The sequence below is a fragment of the Loxodonta africana genome, chromosome 3 (genome assembly GCF_030014295.1).
Source record: "Loxodonta africana isolate mLoxAfr1 chromosome 3, mLoxAfr1.hap2, whole genome shotgun sequence".
Classification (NCBI taxonomy): domain Eukaryota; kingdom Metazoa; phylum Chordata; class Mammalia; order Proboscidea; family Elephantidae; genus Loxodonta; species Loxodonta africana.
Genome location: NC_087344.1, coordinates 31,950,931 through 31,963,100, shown reverse-complemented (window position 1 = coordinate 31,963,100; position 12,170 = coordinate 31,950,931). Strand labels below are relative to the sequence as shown.

Below are 12,170 nucleotides of genomic sequence, written 5' to 3'. Positions count from 1 at the left end.
GGCAGCTCCACGTGCGTATCTCTTGTCACCTCCCAAAGTCTATGGGGCCATCCCACCTAGTGGCTGAGGGGAGAGCAGGGGGAGGTTGTTGGCTGCCCTCAGGCCCCCGGGGCTCCCCTGCTTAGCTGAGGCTGAGGCGTCTGTGGTGCTGTTTGATCTGTCCCCCTTGGTGGGACTGGCTCCTTCCTTCTGCCTTCCATTCTGTAAAGCTCTTAGGAGAGAGAGGCTGGGACAGAGAAGCCCTTCACCCCAGCATCCCAGTGTGCCGTCACCTAGGACCTGCGTGAGCATCCTTAGGAATACAGAGCCGAGCCTGGCCTCCTAATGGTGCAGTTGGATCAGTGAAGGAGCGAGCCATGTTCTCCATGGGGCTGACTCCCAGCAGAGGAGATGCCAGGGTTAGGTCCTGCCAGGAAGGGCTGCTCAGACTTAAGTGGTGGCAGGGCCAAGCCACCACTGTCCCCTCCCAAGGCTTTGTAGCCCGACACCCATCTGCTCTGTGGGGCACAGCTAGTGCCAAACCTGCCTGGTCCCCTTGTCCTCTGGGCCTGGCCTAGGAGCCATTTGCAGAGTCTCCACGGTGGTGGTGGAAGTCCCCGGGCCAGGTCTGATTCTCAGTTGCGTGCCCTCCTGGGGGTTGTACATGCCCATGGGAAGCAGATGGCCCATGGAGAGGAAGCGCTTCGTAAGTGCTCAGTGGCTGGCGTTCTTCCTCTTGCAGCCCTGGATGGAAGAGCTGGCTCCCCACAGGGTGTGAGGCTCGGTGGGGCCTCTGGGGAGGAAGGCGCCTGGATGAGGAGTGGGGGTTGGAGCCGCTTGAGGAAGACCTGCTCCCTGCACTGCTGTGGGGCCTGGCCAAGGGGGGATCAGGAGGATGGGCCTGTGCTCCCTCAGGGCCTGTGGGCGGATGTAAAAACATTGTCGGGTAGCATCTGACCTCCTGTCTCTTCACAAGGGGGAGGGAGAATCGAGATCAACAGCACAAGGCTGATTCCTATGAGGTGGAGATCAGACATGTGCCTCTCTCTGCCTTCTTTACCAATTCTGATGGCACACGCTACTGCTCGGCTGAGTTCGATAATTCATTGCAGTGGCCACACACAACTCAGACAGTGCTCATGATGATGGGGTTTATCAGGGAAGTAACAGGTTATAATTCACATTCAGGAATGCCCAGGATACAGTTTTTCCATCAGGACAGCTTCTTCCCAGACGTGCTCCCGGGCATGCCTGTCTCTGACCCTTTGCCTCTGCCCTGCTTAGGCAAGTGTTACAAGCTCTTTTAGGTCAGCCAGTAAGCGCCCAGAGGCACCCCACTCTGCCAGTAAGCCTCCACCCAAAGGGTTCAGCTCTAGCTTTGTGTATCAGCAAACCTAGCTTCACCAAGTGCTCGAAGGCTTCCTCCAGGAAGCCTCCTGCCTGAAGGCACTCAGCTTTCTAGCTCTGTTGGCCAGGAAGCCCCCCACACAATCCCCTGCTGCTGGTCTTCCCTGCCGCTGTTTCTCTGCCGCTGCTTCTCACCATCTTCCATGTTACAGTTTGCTTTCTCTCTCTCCTGGTTCCAGGATCTTTTCAGCGCAGGGATCCTGGGTCCAAAAGACAGGCTCCACTCTTGACTGTTCTTCCCTGGTGGCAGTGGGATCCTCTCTTTCATGCCTCTGGGATGGCTCATTTTAATATTACCAGGCTAGCAAAACTGACCAATCCCTTTGGTGGGCCACAGTTACCTTTTTTGCACAGTCCCACCCAATCACTTGGATGGGAGTTACCAAGACCATGGCGAGAAAGGCTACATAAAAGTAATCCATCACACTGCAGTGGGGTTGGTCAGAAGCAGGGTCTGTGGGGACACAGAGGGGCACCTTTACTGGACCACCACCTCTGGTGCCACGTGTGGCGGGTTTGGGTTGGACAGAGAGCTGGTTTGCTGGTGAACTTCAAGTTAAATGGTCTTTGTAAATTCTAGCCTAAACCATGCTGCATGAAACCACGAAGCTGGTTTACACGCTGGGCTGCCCTGGCTTGTCTGCTGCCCCTACCGCCTGGAGCCCACAGGGCCAGCAGGTGGGGGCTAGAGGACATGAGCTGGGCTGGGGATGTGCTGGGGCTCCACAGGGGGATAGGCTGGGTAGAGGTCGGGGCTAGGGTGCTCCCCGACCCCATCTTTAAACTTGGAGCCTTGGGGTGCCTACAGCCCCTGCCAAGATGGCAACACCCAGCCTCCCTCTTCGGAGACAGGCCTAAGACCAGCACAGGTGCTGCCGAGCCTGGAAGCCACCAGCTCAGGGAGGCTGGGAGCTCTGTGACCACTGCTTTTCCCTGGGGTGATGTGGCGTCACTGTGGCCTAGTGGCACCAGATCCCCGCATCCACCTGGTGAAGCCTCAGACATGGCTTGTGGCGAGGGAGGCCTGCCGCCTCCAGCAAGACAAGCCACCTGCCCCAATGCCAATATCCTTGTCTGTCAAGTGGGTGTGAGGGTGATGAGGAAAGGGCTTAGCCCCTGGAGCCCCACAATGATGGCTGCTGCTCCTCCCCCACCCCACCCCACCCACTCCTGCCCATGGGCCGGGGTCCCCCTTCCCAGTGCATCTGCACACCTGCTGTCAGTTCCCGGAGGTGGGGCTTTCTGCAGGGGGCCTTTTGGGTATGGAGGGGGCGGTGAGAGTGCACGTCTATGCAGACATTAGAGCCCTATCTCTCGGTTCCTGTTTCAGACCGACCCAGAAATCCCCCTATGTGGGGGCTGCTTTCAGTGTTGGGGTCTGTCCCAGCCCCTGGGGCCAGGCTCTGGGCGGATGATCTGACTTGGGAAGCAGAGGTGTGAGACCTGTGGTGAGGGTTAGCTGCGGACTTGCTCAGGCGGGGTTTGTTTTGGTGGCACATCACTTGCGTTGCTGTGGGCAGGGTTTCTCAGTGCAGCCCGCCTCCTGGTCCCGGGATTTCAGAGGGAGCAGCTCCTTGGGTTCGGGATCCTGGGCTTGGCGGAGGCCAACAGGACCCTGGATTTTTATGCAAGTGTTGTCGTTGGCAGGGGCCAGGACCTCCTGGGATGGGCAGGGCTGGAGCAGCAGTCACCCTTTCCCTGCGTCCTGTCTTCCAGCAGAGCAGGGTGGATGGACATAAGTGAGTGGGGCAGGCAGAACTGTGCTCCAGTCATTATGCCCATCTGGCCGCAGGCTCAGACCTGGCTGGTGTGTTTCCTATTCTTTAGGAAAGCTGTTTGGCATGTGGTTTCCAGAAGTTTATTTGACTGGGACATGTCCTGGGGAGAAGTCCAGAGGGGCAGGGCCTGACTAAGGCAGCAGAACCACTAGAAACCCCCTAAGGGCCACACTGTTATAAAGAGCCGGATCGGAGGGACGGAAGTGTACAGAGACCGTGGTCTGTGGGGACCCGGGCAGGCAGGGTGCCAGCTCCTCACCTTCATTCCCCAGCCTTGCCCACTTCCCCATTTGGTAGGTCAGTTGCCCTCTACCCCATCGCTTGTGGACACACACCCTGTATTCTGTCCCCCTTCTTTCAGCTGAAGCTTCCTACCCTGCCCTCTTCATGACCTACCTGTCCTGCCCTCAGCCTGACAGTTGGCCTGCCCTGAGTGGTCTGGGTGGGGCCCTCCCTGCAGTGCCTTGAGCGCCCCCAGGGCCTCCCCGTAAGGGTGGTGGAAGGGCAGAGGGCCGTCCCCATCTCAGTCCCCTGGGGCCCAGCCCCACTTGGTGCTGCCCATGCCTCTGGGGAAGGCTCCTCCACTATGTGGCATTGCCAGGAACCCCCACCCCAGCAGGCCCCATGCACGGACTGCAAGCTGTGGGAGGCTCTGGTGGGGGAGGGCCTCAAGCCAGACCCTTCTCCGGGCAGCCTCCCAGTGTACTCAGGGGGGTCTGCTTTGGTCCTGGGGCGGGGGAAGGGGGCAGCTGCATATATTGGGACTGCCAGGCTGGTGCTCCCACGCTCCTCCGTGTTTCACCATCAAGCAGGCAAAAGGCCATCCAGACAAGCAAGGCAGGACGTCTCTCCTGTCCCAGGCCCTGCTGGCCTGGATGCTGAGAGCAGAGCTCAGGGGATCAGGCCAGCTGATCCTGAACTTCCAGGCAGCCACAGCCCCCGACTCCTCAGTGCCAGCACCCCAAACACATCATAAGAGCTGAAGGCCTCTGCTCTGCCCGAGTACAAGGGCACAAGAGCACGTAGTCGCTGCCTAGCTCCACTGCCTATTACCTGACCTTCACCCCCACGGCTCCCAGCTGTCCTGCACCAGTTCCAGCCATTTTCAACGTGCTCGCCTGCTTTGCCCAGGTGTTCTGCCTCCTTGCCCGTCTGGCAGCAGGAAGACATCCACCCAAAGACAAGGACACTCTGTGCCGCCGGCTGGCTGTGCCTGGGCAGTAGTGCTTGCCCTGCGGGACCTGGCTCTAAATATACCCGTGTGAGGTCACCAGGATGGGACCCGTCAGTGCCAGACCCAGTCTCTGCTCGCTGCCCATTGAGGCATCTCACCTCAGATCACCTCCCGCTGATGCCCCTTAGATATGCTCACAGACATGGCCCCACAAGGAAAGTTGCAGGGTAGTCTCACCTAGGAGCACATGGACCGTGGGTGGAAGGGCAGCTTGGCAAGTGGCCTCTCAGTTGGCTGTGGTCGCTGGGCACCTTTACACCTGGAGGGGACACCAACACCCTGGTGCAGAAACACATACAGTTGGCAGGCTAACTCCCCAAGACACCTGTGTCCTGGTCCTGGGAGCCAGGCATGCGGCTCCTCCCGTGGTAGGAGGCTATGGGGATGTACTGAGATGGAGAGAGGAGCTGAGATCATCCCAGCAGGTCGGAGAGACGAAGCAAGGACTTGGCTACACTGCTAGATTGAAGATGCAGGAAGGGCCAGGCTGAGGAATGGGGCCACATCCAGAAGCTGAACACGGCCTTCAAGGGACAGCCAGTGAGAAAACGGGGACCTCAGCCCAACAGCCACAGGCGCTGAATCCCTCCACCACCTGACTGAGCAGGGACTCAGACCCTCCCTCCGACCCTGCAGGTCCGGCTCTGCCCGCCACACCTGCCTCCAGCAGGTGAGACCCTCACCCACTTCTGTCTGCCCAACCGAGAGAGAATAAACGCACGTTGTTTAAGCCACTAATGTGTGATGGTTTTGGCAGTGACAAGAAACCCACAGCACACGGTCCTGTGAGGACAGGGTTGGCAGGGGGGACAGGCTGATGGCCAGCCCCACCTGACGGGATGTGTTTCTCTGCTTACGCTTGGTCAACCCAGGTCACGGCTGGGGAAAGCCATCACTGCGACCTCATCTGTAGTGGCTGCGGAAGTGCACCCAGGTGTCCCTGGGATGAAGAAGGGCTGGGCCAGGTGTCTACGCATGCTGATGTACGCAAGGAATGCTTCTGGAGTCACACAAGGCGATGCTGAAGTGGCTGTGGGCAGAGTACACTTCACTGTGTGCCCTTTAATGCCACTTTAATTTGTACGACCCAACTGTAGCTGAAAACAAATTCAAGTGATTGGGGGTGGGGAGTGCTGTGCTCACTGCTACTCACAGGGGTGCAGCAGGGGCCTCCTGCGACCACGCCCTGCCCCCAACAAGCCCTCTTGGCCCTGCCACAAGCCCCCAGAAGCCTATAGCTGCTGGGGTTATTGTTGAGTCTGTGGGAACTTTTTATATAGTGTGGATCCAAGTCTTTCACCGGGTACTTGTTTTGTCAGCGTTTTTCCCCCAGGCTGTGGCTTGCCTGCTCACTAACAGTAGTTTTTACCAAGCAGAGCTTTCTAATTTTGATAAAGTCTAGTTTGTCAGTATTTTCTTCCTACAGTCGGTGCTTTGGGGCCCCTGAGAAGTCTTTGTGTACCCCCAGGCTGCAAAGATGTTCTCCTATGCTGCTTCTACAATGCTTTTAGAGTTTTAACTTTTACATTTGAATTTGTGTTCATTCCTAATTACTGTTTGGTGTTTGATGTAAATGGAATCAGACAGTGTGTATTTTTGTGACTTTTCACTCAGCATTGTTTACGATTCATCCTTGTTGACGCAGCTGTGGCTCGCTCATTCCCATTGCTGGGCACACTTCCTCTCAAGTCAATGTAGTCGAGTCCTTCAGCTCTCGGTTACCCTGTGTTGTGATCCTGACCCCTTGTGGTCATTGTGGCTGCAGTGTCATGGGTCTTCTCGTTCACGTCTCTCAACCCACAGAGTAGCCATTCTCCTCAGGGGCAAGGTCCTGGTCGCGATCAGGGCTTTGGAGGAGACAGCGGCCTTTCTGGACACGTTGTTTCTGTCTGCAAGATGGGAGGGTGGTTATGACTGAAGGAGTTAACACAGGTCAAGGGCTTTGAGCGGGCCGGCAGACAGCAAGCATGGGGCAGGGATAGACTCACTGGGGCCTGGGGTCTGTGCGTGCTCAACTTCACCAGGTAAAGCCACGCTGGTTCCTGAGGCTGGCTGCACCCCTACGACCAGGTATCCCAGACACCACTTCTACCAGGTTCCTGTGTATCTGTAGTGGTCTTAATTTGCACTTTCCTGATTAATAGGGAGTAAGCCTTAGCTTATTGGTGTTGAAATGTTTTGATCCTGTTTTAAGAAATGTTTTGAGACAAGTTAATGGAAATGAAACAACTAGAACAGAAATAACAAGAATGTTGGCACAGTGTGAAGAACATAACAGTGTCATTGGTCATTATGTTTAGAAACTGGAGTGAGAGCATGTATATTGTTCTCACCAAAAATAAAATATTAATTAAAATGAAAAAAAAAAATTTTTTTTTTTTTAAGATCAAATTCACCACTTTAGGCCTATAAAAGTACAATTCACTGGGCTTTAGTCCATTCATAGTGTTGTGCAGCCATCACCACGATCTAGTTCTCAAACAGTCAGACACTCCAAGGAGAAACACTCTCCCTCCTCCTCCTCCCCTCTCAGCCCCACAGCCCCCACTCCACATCCATCTCTGTGGATTTGCCTCTGTAGTCTGGGCAGTTCATGTAATCTGTCCGCCTCTTCGTGAGGTCGCATGTCCCTGCGGCTCGTGTTTTCACACTGTCTTGGTCTCTTTGGAAGGTCTGGATTTCAGTATGATCACAGTGATCGGTTTATTGCACATTGATCATTTCCTTTAGGCTTTGTGCCAAATCAGATGGCACACGCAGGCTGTGTACGTGATAACTGCATGCAGGCAGGGGTGTGTCTGGGTCCCAGTAAGCCAACCAGGTAGAAGCTCGGGGGGGGGTGCGGGGGGGGCCATGTTAGCCCCTAGGGGCAGGTAGGGGCTTGGGCGCTGCCAGCTCTGCTTGCCCTGAGCTGGGGTAGGGGAACAGGGGCAGGCACTGACAGCGGCTCTTGTCTTACAGATCCGGAACATGGTGGCGGTGCTGGAAGTCATCTCCAGTCTGGAGAAATACCCCATTACCAAAGAGGCACTGGAGGTGGGTGCTGCTGCTGTCCTGGGTATGCGGGAGCAGGGGCGCTGTGGCAGGGCACAGGTTCCCCACTGTATCCTCCCTGGCGTGCCCGAGCCCCTAGGTCTCTACCCATGAGTTAGGAGGTTTGTAGAATGTGCCTTACTGGCCTTAAGAGGACTGAGCGAGGTGCCATCCCGTCAGAAGCCTCAGGGTGCCGGTGTGCTCCAAGACCGAGTTGTCACATAAAGCACTGCAGGAACTGGGTGCTCTCACCTGAGATAGGTGGGGCAGATCCTGGCCCATGTGAACTGCACACCTGGGGTGGTCCTCTGCTCATTGGAGGCCCTTGCCTGGAGGACTAGGTCCTTGGGTGGCCGTGGCTTTGCCATCCATAGCCTGTGGGCCCCAGGGAGCAGGGTTGGAGGTAGAGCTGTCGCAGAGCTCTCATGTTGGGAGGCCTCTCCCGGGCCAGGAACCCCGCCCCTCACCACCCACTCTGTTGCAGGAGACACGGCTGGGGAAGCTTATCAACGACGTCCGCAAGAAGACCAAGAACGAGGAGCTCGCCAAGCGGGCCAAGAAGCTGCTGCGGAGCTGGCAGAAGCTCATTGAACCCGTGCACCAGGGTGAGGCGGCGCTGCGGGGGCTGCCTGGCACCGCCGGCTCTGCCAACGGGGGCGCTCACAACTGCCGGCCAGAGGCGGGGGCAGCCGTCGGGCCCCGGAGCATCCGTGACCTAAAGAGCCGCAATGACATCCAGAGGCTGCCTGGTCAGCGGCTGGACAGGCCGGGCAGCCGCAAGCGCCGGGGAGACCAGCGTGACCTTGGCCACCCTGGGCCACCACCCAAGGCCAGCAAGACCAGCCATGAGCCTCTGGCCCCCAGCTCTTCCCCCCTGCCCACCAATGGGATCAGCGGGAGCCCTGAGAGCTTCACTGGTCCCCTGGACAGCGGCGGCCACACAGGCCCTGAGGGCAGCCGCCTGGAGCCTGGCGAGAACGACAAGCACAGTGGCTGGATCCCGGTCAATGCCGTGAGGCCGCACACCAGCTCACCAGGCCCAGGCCTGGGGGCTAAGGCTGCCTCACTGCAGCCACTGGACAGGGTAGACGAGACCCCAGGGGCCCCCCACCACAGGGGCCCCCCCCGCTGCTCCTTCAGCCCTCGGAACTCACGGCATGAGGGCCCCTTCGCCAGGCAGCGGAGCCCATACGTGCCCAAGGGCTCAGTGCCCAGCCCCTCACCACGGCCTCCGTCAGTGGAGGCCACACAGGCGCCTTCACCGCTCCCACTGGCCCAGCCCCCCACGCCCCCTGTCCGGCGGCTGGAGCTGCTGCCCAATTCAGAGAGCCCGGGGCGTTGGCCTGACCAGCCCGAGGGCCACCAGCGTTTGGCGGGGCCTGGCTGTAAGGCGGGGCTGCCCCCGGCCGAGCCTCTGCTGCTACTACCACGGGCAGGCCTATCCCCAGACTCCTCCAGGGCAGACAGCGATGCCGCTTCCTCGGGTGGCTCGGACAGCAGGAAGAAGAAGCGGTACCGGCCGCGTGACTACACAGTAAACTTGGATGGGCAAGGGGCTGAGGCAGGTGTCAAGCCTGTGCGGTTAAAAGAGCGCAAGCTCACCTTTGACCCCATGACAAGACAGATCAAACCCCTGACGCAGAAGGAGCCTGTGCAGGCCGAGAGCCCTGTGCGCACCGAGCCATCCCGGACAGAGCTGGACGCGCAGGAGCCCAAGGGTGGCCTGCAGAGCCCCTTCGAGCAGACAAACTGGAAGGAGCTGTCACGCAACGAGATGATCCAGTCCTACCTGAGCCGGCAGAGCAGCCTGCTGTCGTCGTCAGGCGCACAGACGCCAGGCGCACACCACTTCATGTCGGAGTACCTGCGGCAGGAGGAGAGCGCCAAGAGGCACAGTGCCCGCGAGACACATGTGCTCGCACCACACAGCCCGCCTGCGGACCTGCCAGGGCACACACGTGAGGTCACACAGGACGACCTGGAGCGCATCCAGGCCCACCAGTGGCCGGGCGTGAACGGGTGTTACGACACACAGGGTACCTGGTATGATTGGACGCAGTGCATAGCACTCGACCCGCATGGTGACGACGGGCGCCTGAACATTCTGCCTTACGTCTGCTTGGACTGACTGCCTGAGGGGCGGCGGGTGGGTGTGGAGGCCCAGGAAAGGCACCTGGGGCAGGGCAGGCACTCCTGTGTTCTGCCCTCGCAATTCTCCTTCTTTTGTGAAATGCTGCTACCAGTTTACTAACAAACTTGCATAGGAAGGACTGCGGGAAGGACGGCAAAGCGAGTTCCAAGCACTCCAGTATCCAGCTAGACGGAGTGCAGGTCCCGCCTGGAGACAGTGCAGATACCCTGGCCGCATGGGCTGGGCGCAGCTGCAGGCAGGCACAGAACACTTGTGGAAGAAGTTACCTTTAATGAGAACCGAAAGCACGCTGTCTTATTTATTTGCATTTGTTTGTGTTGTCATTTGGCCCGAGATGTCTGGGAGGGTGGGCAGGAGTATGGCCTTTGTACGGTGTGTGCTCGGTCCAGCCCAGTCACTGCTGAGCCTCGTTTTGGCATGGGGTGGCCAGCCCACTGGCCACTAGTTTGACCCCACGTTTCCCGGGCAGCCACACATTTTTATCTGGTTTCAGTTACAATCTTGTTTCTAAAGAAATGCTGCAAAAATTTAATTTTTCAAGAGTTCATTTTCTCCCCCGTTTCATCCGACCACCAGCCAAACAACTTTCCTTCCTTTCTCTTTTCTCATTCTGTCCCCTTCCTGCACATCTCTAGAAGCTGTCATCTTTCTAGAGTGCCCCACCCAAAAAGCCCCACAGAAGTCACCGCGGGTGCTACAGGGTGTGTGCTGTTCTAGGCAGAGGCAGCCTGTCCGGGCTGGAAATACTCGTGACCATTCCTTTAGAGTTGTTTGCCTTATGGTCATCTGTCAGAAACGCGGTTTGCAAAAACAAGGAGCCTTAGTGAATGTACAGTACCTAGACTTCTGGGTCCCCAGGACGCAGAAGGGGCAACTTTGCTATTTGGTCCAGTAAGTGGACACCTTGTGATATAAATGTGGAAATAAAAGAAACCATTTGCACAAACCAGCCTGCAAGTCGTTTCTGATTTGGTCCTTGCTACAACCCGGCCCCTCACACAAGTCTGTTCTTGGAACCCGGATGAGCCAGAAGGCCTGGCCCCCTCTCTGAGATTATGCCCCGCCCCCAGCCAGAATGGGAAGCAGGGCAGGTGCCAGCAGAAAACTGGCCATCTGCTTTCCACGTAGAAACTGATGTCTCCCCCTCTGCAAAGGCACATGGTGCCCCTCCCACCTCTGAGGTCACCTGCTAGATTTGGGTGGCAAACATAGGGCCACATGGAGACATGTTACCCTGTCTCCATCCATACCCACCTGGCCCACAGACACCGGGAAGCAGGCTCAGGCCCAGGTCTTGGTGAGGACACCAGGGCAGGAAACTAGACAGGCCCCACTGTGGGCATCTCCTTCCCTGCCCCCCACCCCCACCCCCAGATCAGAGACCCTGGGGGCAGGAGGCTGTCATGTGGAAAAGTCAGAATCTGAAGGGGTAAAGGTTTCATGGCTCCTTCCCACCTTGTGTTTTTTCCCCAGATGTACTAGGTGTGCCGAGGCTGGACCACCCACCCTTGGCCAGGCCACAGTCTGCCTTAGTACCAGGCTGGTGTGTCCATTGTTTAGGAACAGTTCTCCTTTGACTGGAAAGTGAGCAGCTTTTCGTTCCTCCCTCTCATTACTGAAACCCTAAGTAAGCCAAGACTTCGGCTTTCTAGATTTCTTCATTCTGGAATAGGTCATCTTGCCCACATCTACTTACTCTCCACCCATGAGCACACGGCTCCCCTTAAGAGGGACAGCCTCACGGCGCACACCCAGGGCCCAGGAACGTTCCAGCCTGCAAGACCGCAGCCACCCCAGAACCTGGGTTTCAGAGCCATCAAGGCTTTTAACCTCAGCTTGGTGCACAGCTGCAGCCTACCAGCTGCATGGCTCTGGGCCAATCACTTCACGCACATGTCCCCACTTGAGGAACAAGAGTGCCTACCCCAGAGTTGTGAGCGCTTCAACGATGAAAACTGAACACACCGCATAAAACTGCTGCGGAACCAATATGAACCTCAGCGCTGCAGAAAGCCTGTAATTAGGTTCCTAAGCCCACTGTGCTTGCCTTCTCACCAGAGATGGAGAAGAGGAGCTGCCCTGCGAAAAGTAACATTACCCTAACAGAGGTCGCAGGTGTAGCCGGAGGATATCGGGTTGCGGAGGTTGGCGCTCCAGGAGCATCTCTTCGTCCTGGGCTTTAGGACAGGCCGCTGCTCCCCCGCCCCCACCCACAGGGTGTCCTGAGTCCCCAGTAAGCCCCAGGGCACAGGTATCTCCCGGCTTTAAGAAAGCAAGGATAAACTACGATTCCCCGCAACGCCTGGAGAATCAAGTTGAGGTTGCCACTTCCTAATTAGCCAAGATTGTAAAAGAGAATTTTAACCATCCCTCCCCCAAAAAATAGCTGGATACACGTGATTTTTGGAACAAATGAAAATCCTTTTAGTAGAATAACATACTTTTGCTGGAAAACACCCTCTCGCCTTCCTCCGCTGGGCCAGCTGGTACCGGGACGCCACGGTCAGAGCCGGCATGTCTCGGCCTGCAGAGCCGGGAGCCCGACGGGCCCACGGGGGCTGCCGGGGCGCCTGCCCTCTCTGCATGG

At 57.5% G+C, this 12,170-nt stretch overlaps 1 protein-coding gene and 1 long non-coding RNA gene across 2 annotated transcripts in view; one reads left to right on the top strand and one right to left on the bottom strand.

Annotated features, from left to right (window-relative positions):
* MED26 (mediator complex subunit 26) overlaps positions 1 to 12,038 on the top strand; it is a 51,080-nt gene extending 39,042 nt beyond the window's left edge. Inside the window, exons 2-3 of the mRNA XM_003413037.4 lie at positions 7,360 to 7,434; positions 7,916 to 12,038. Of these exons, the coding sequence (XP_003413085.1) occupies positions 7,360 to 7,434; positions 7,916 to 9,559 (1,719 nt within the window). The 3' untranslated portion in view covers positions 9,560 to 12,038. The remainder of the gene's footprint in view (positions 1 to 7,359; positions 7,435 to 7,915) is intronic.
* LOC135230677 (uncharacterized) lies at positions 2,573 to 12,136 on the bottom strand. Its single transcript, XR_010321254.1, has 3 exons — positions 12,025 to 12,136; positions 6,387 to 6,582; positions 2,573 to 6,287 (listed from the first exon to the last, which is right to left on the bottom strand). It is a non-coding gene; the product is annotated as an uncharacterized LOC135230677 (long non-coding RNA).
* Positions 12,137 to 12,170: the final 34 nt, after the last annotated feature.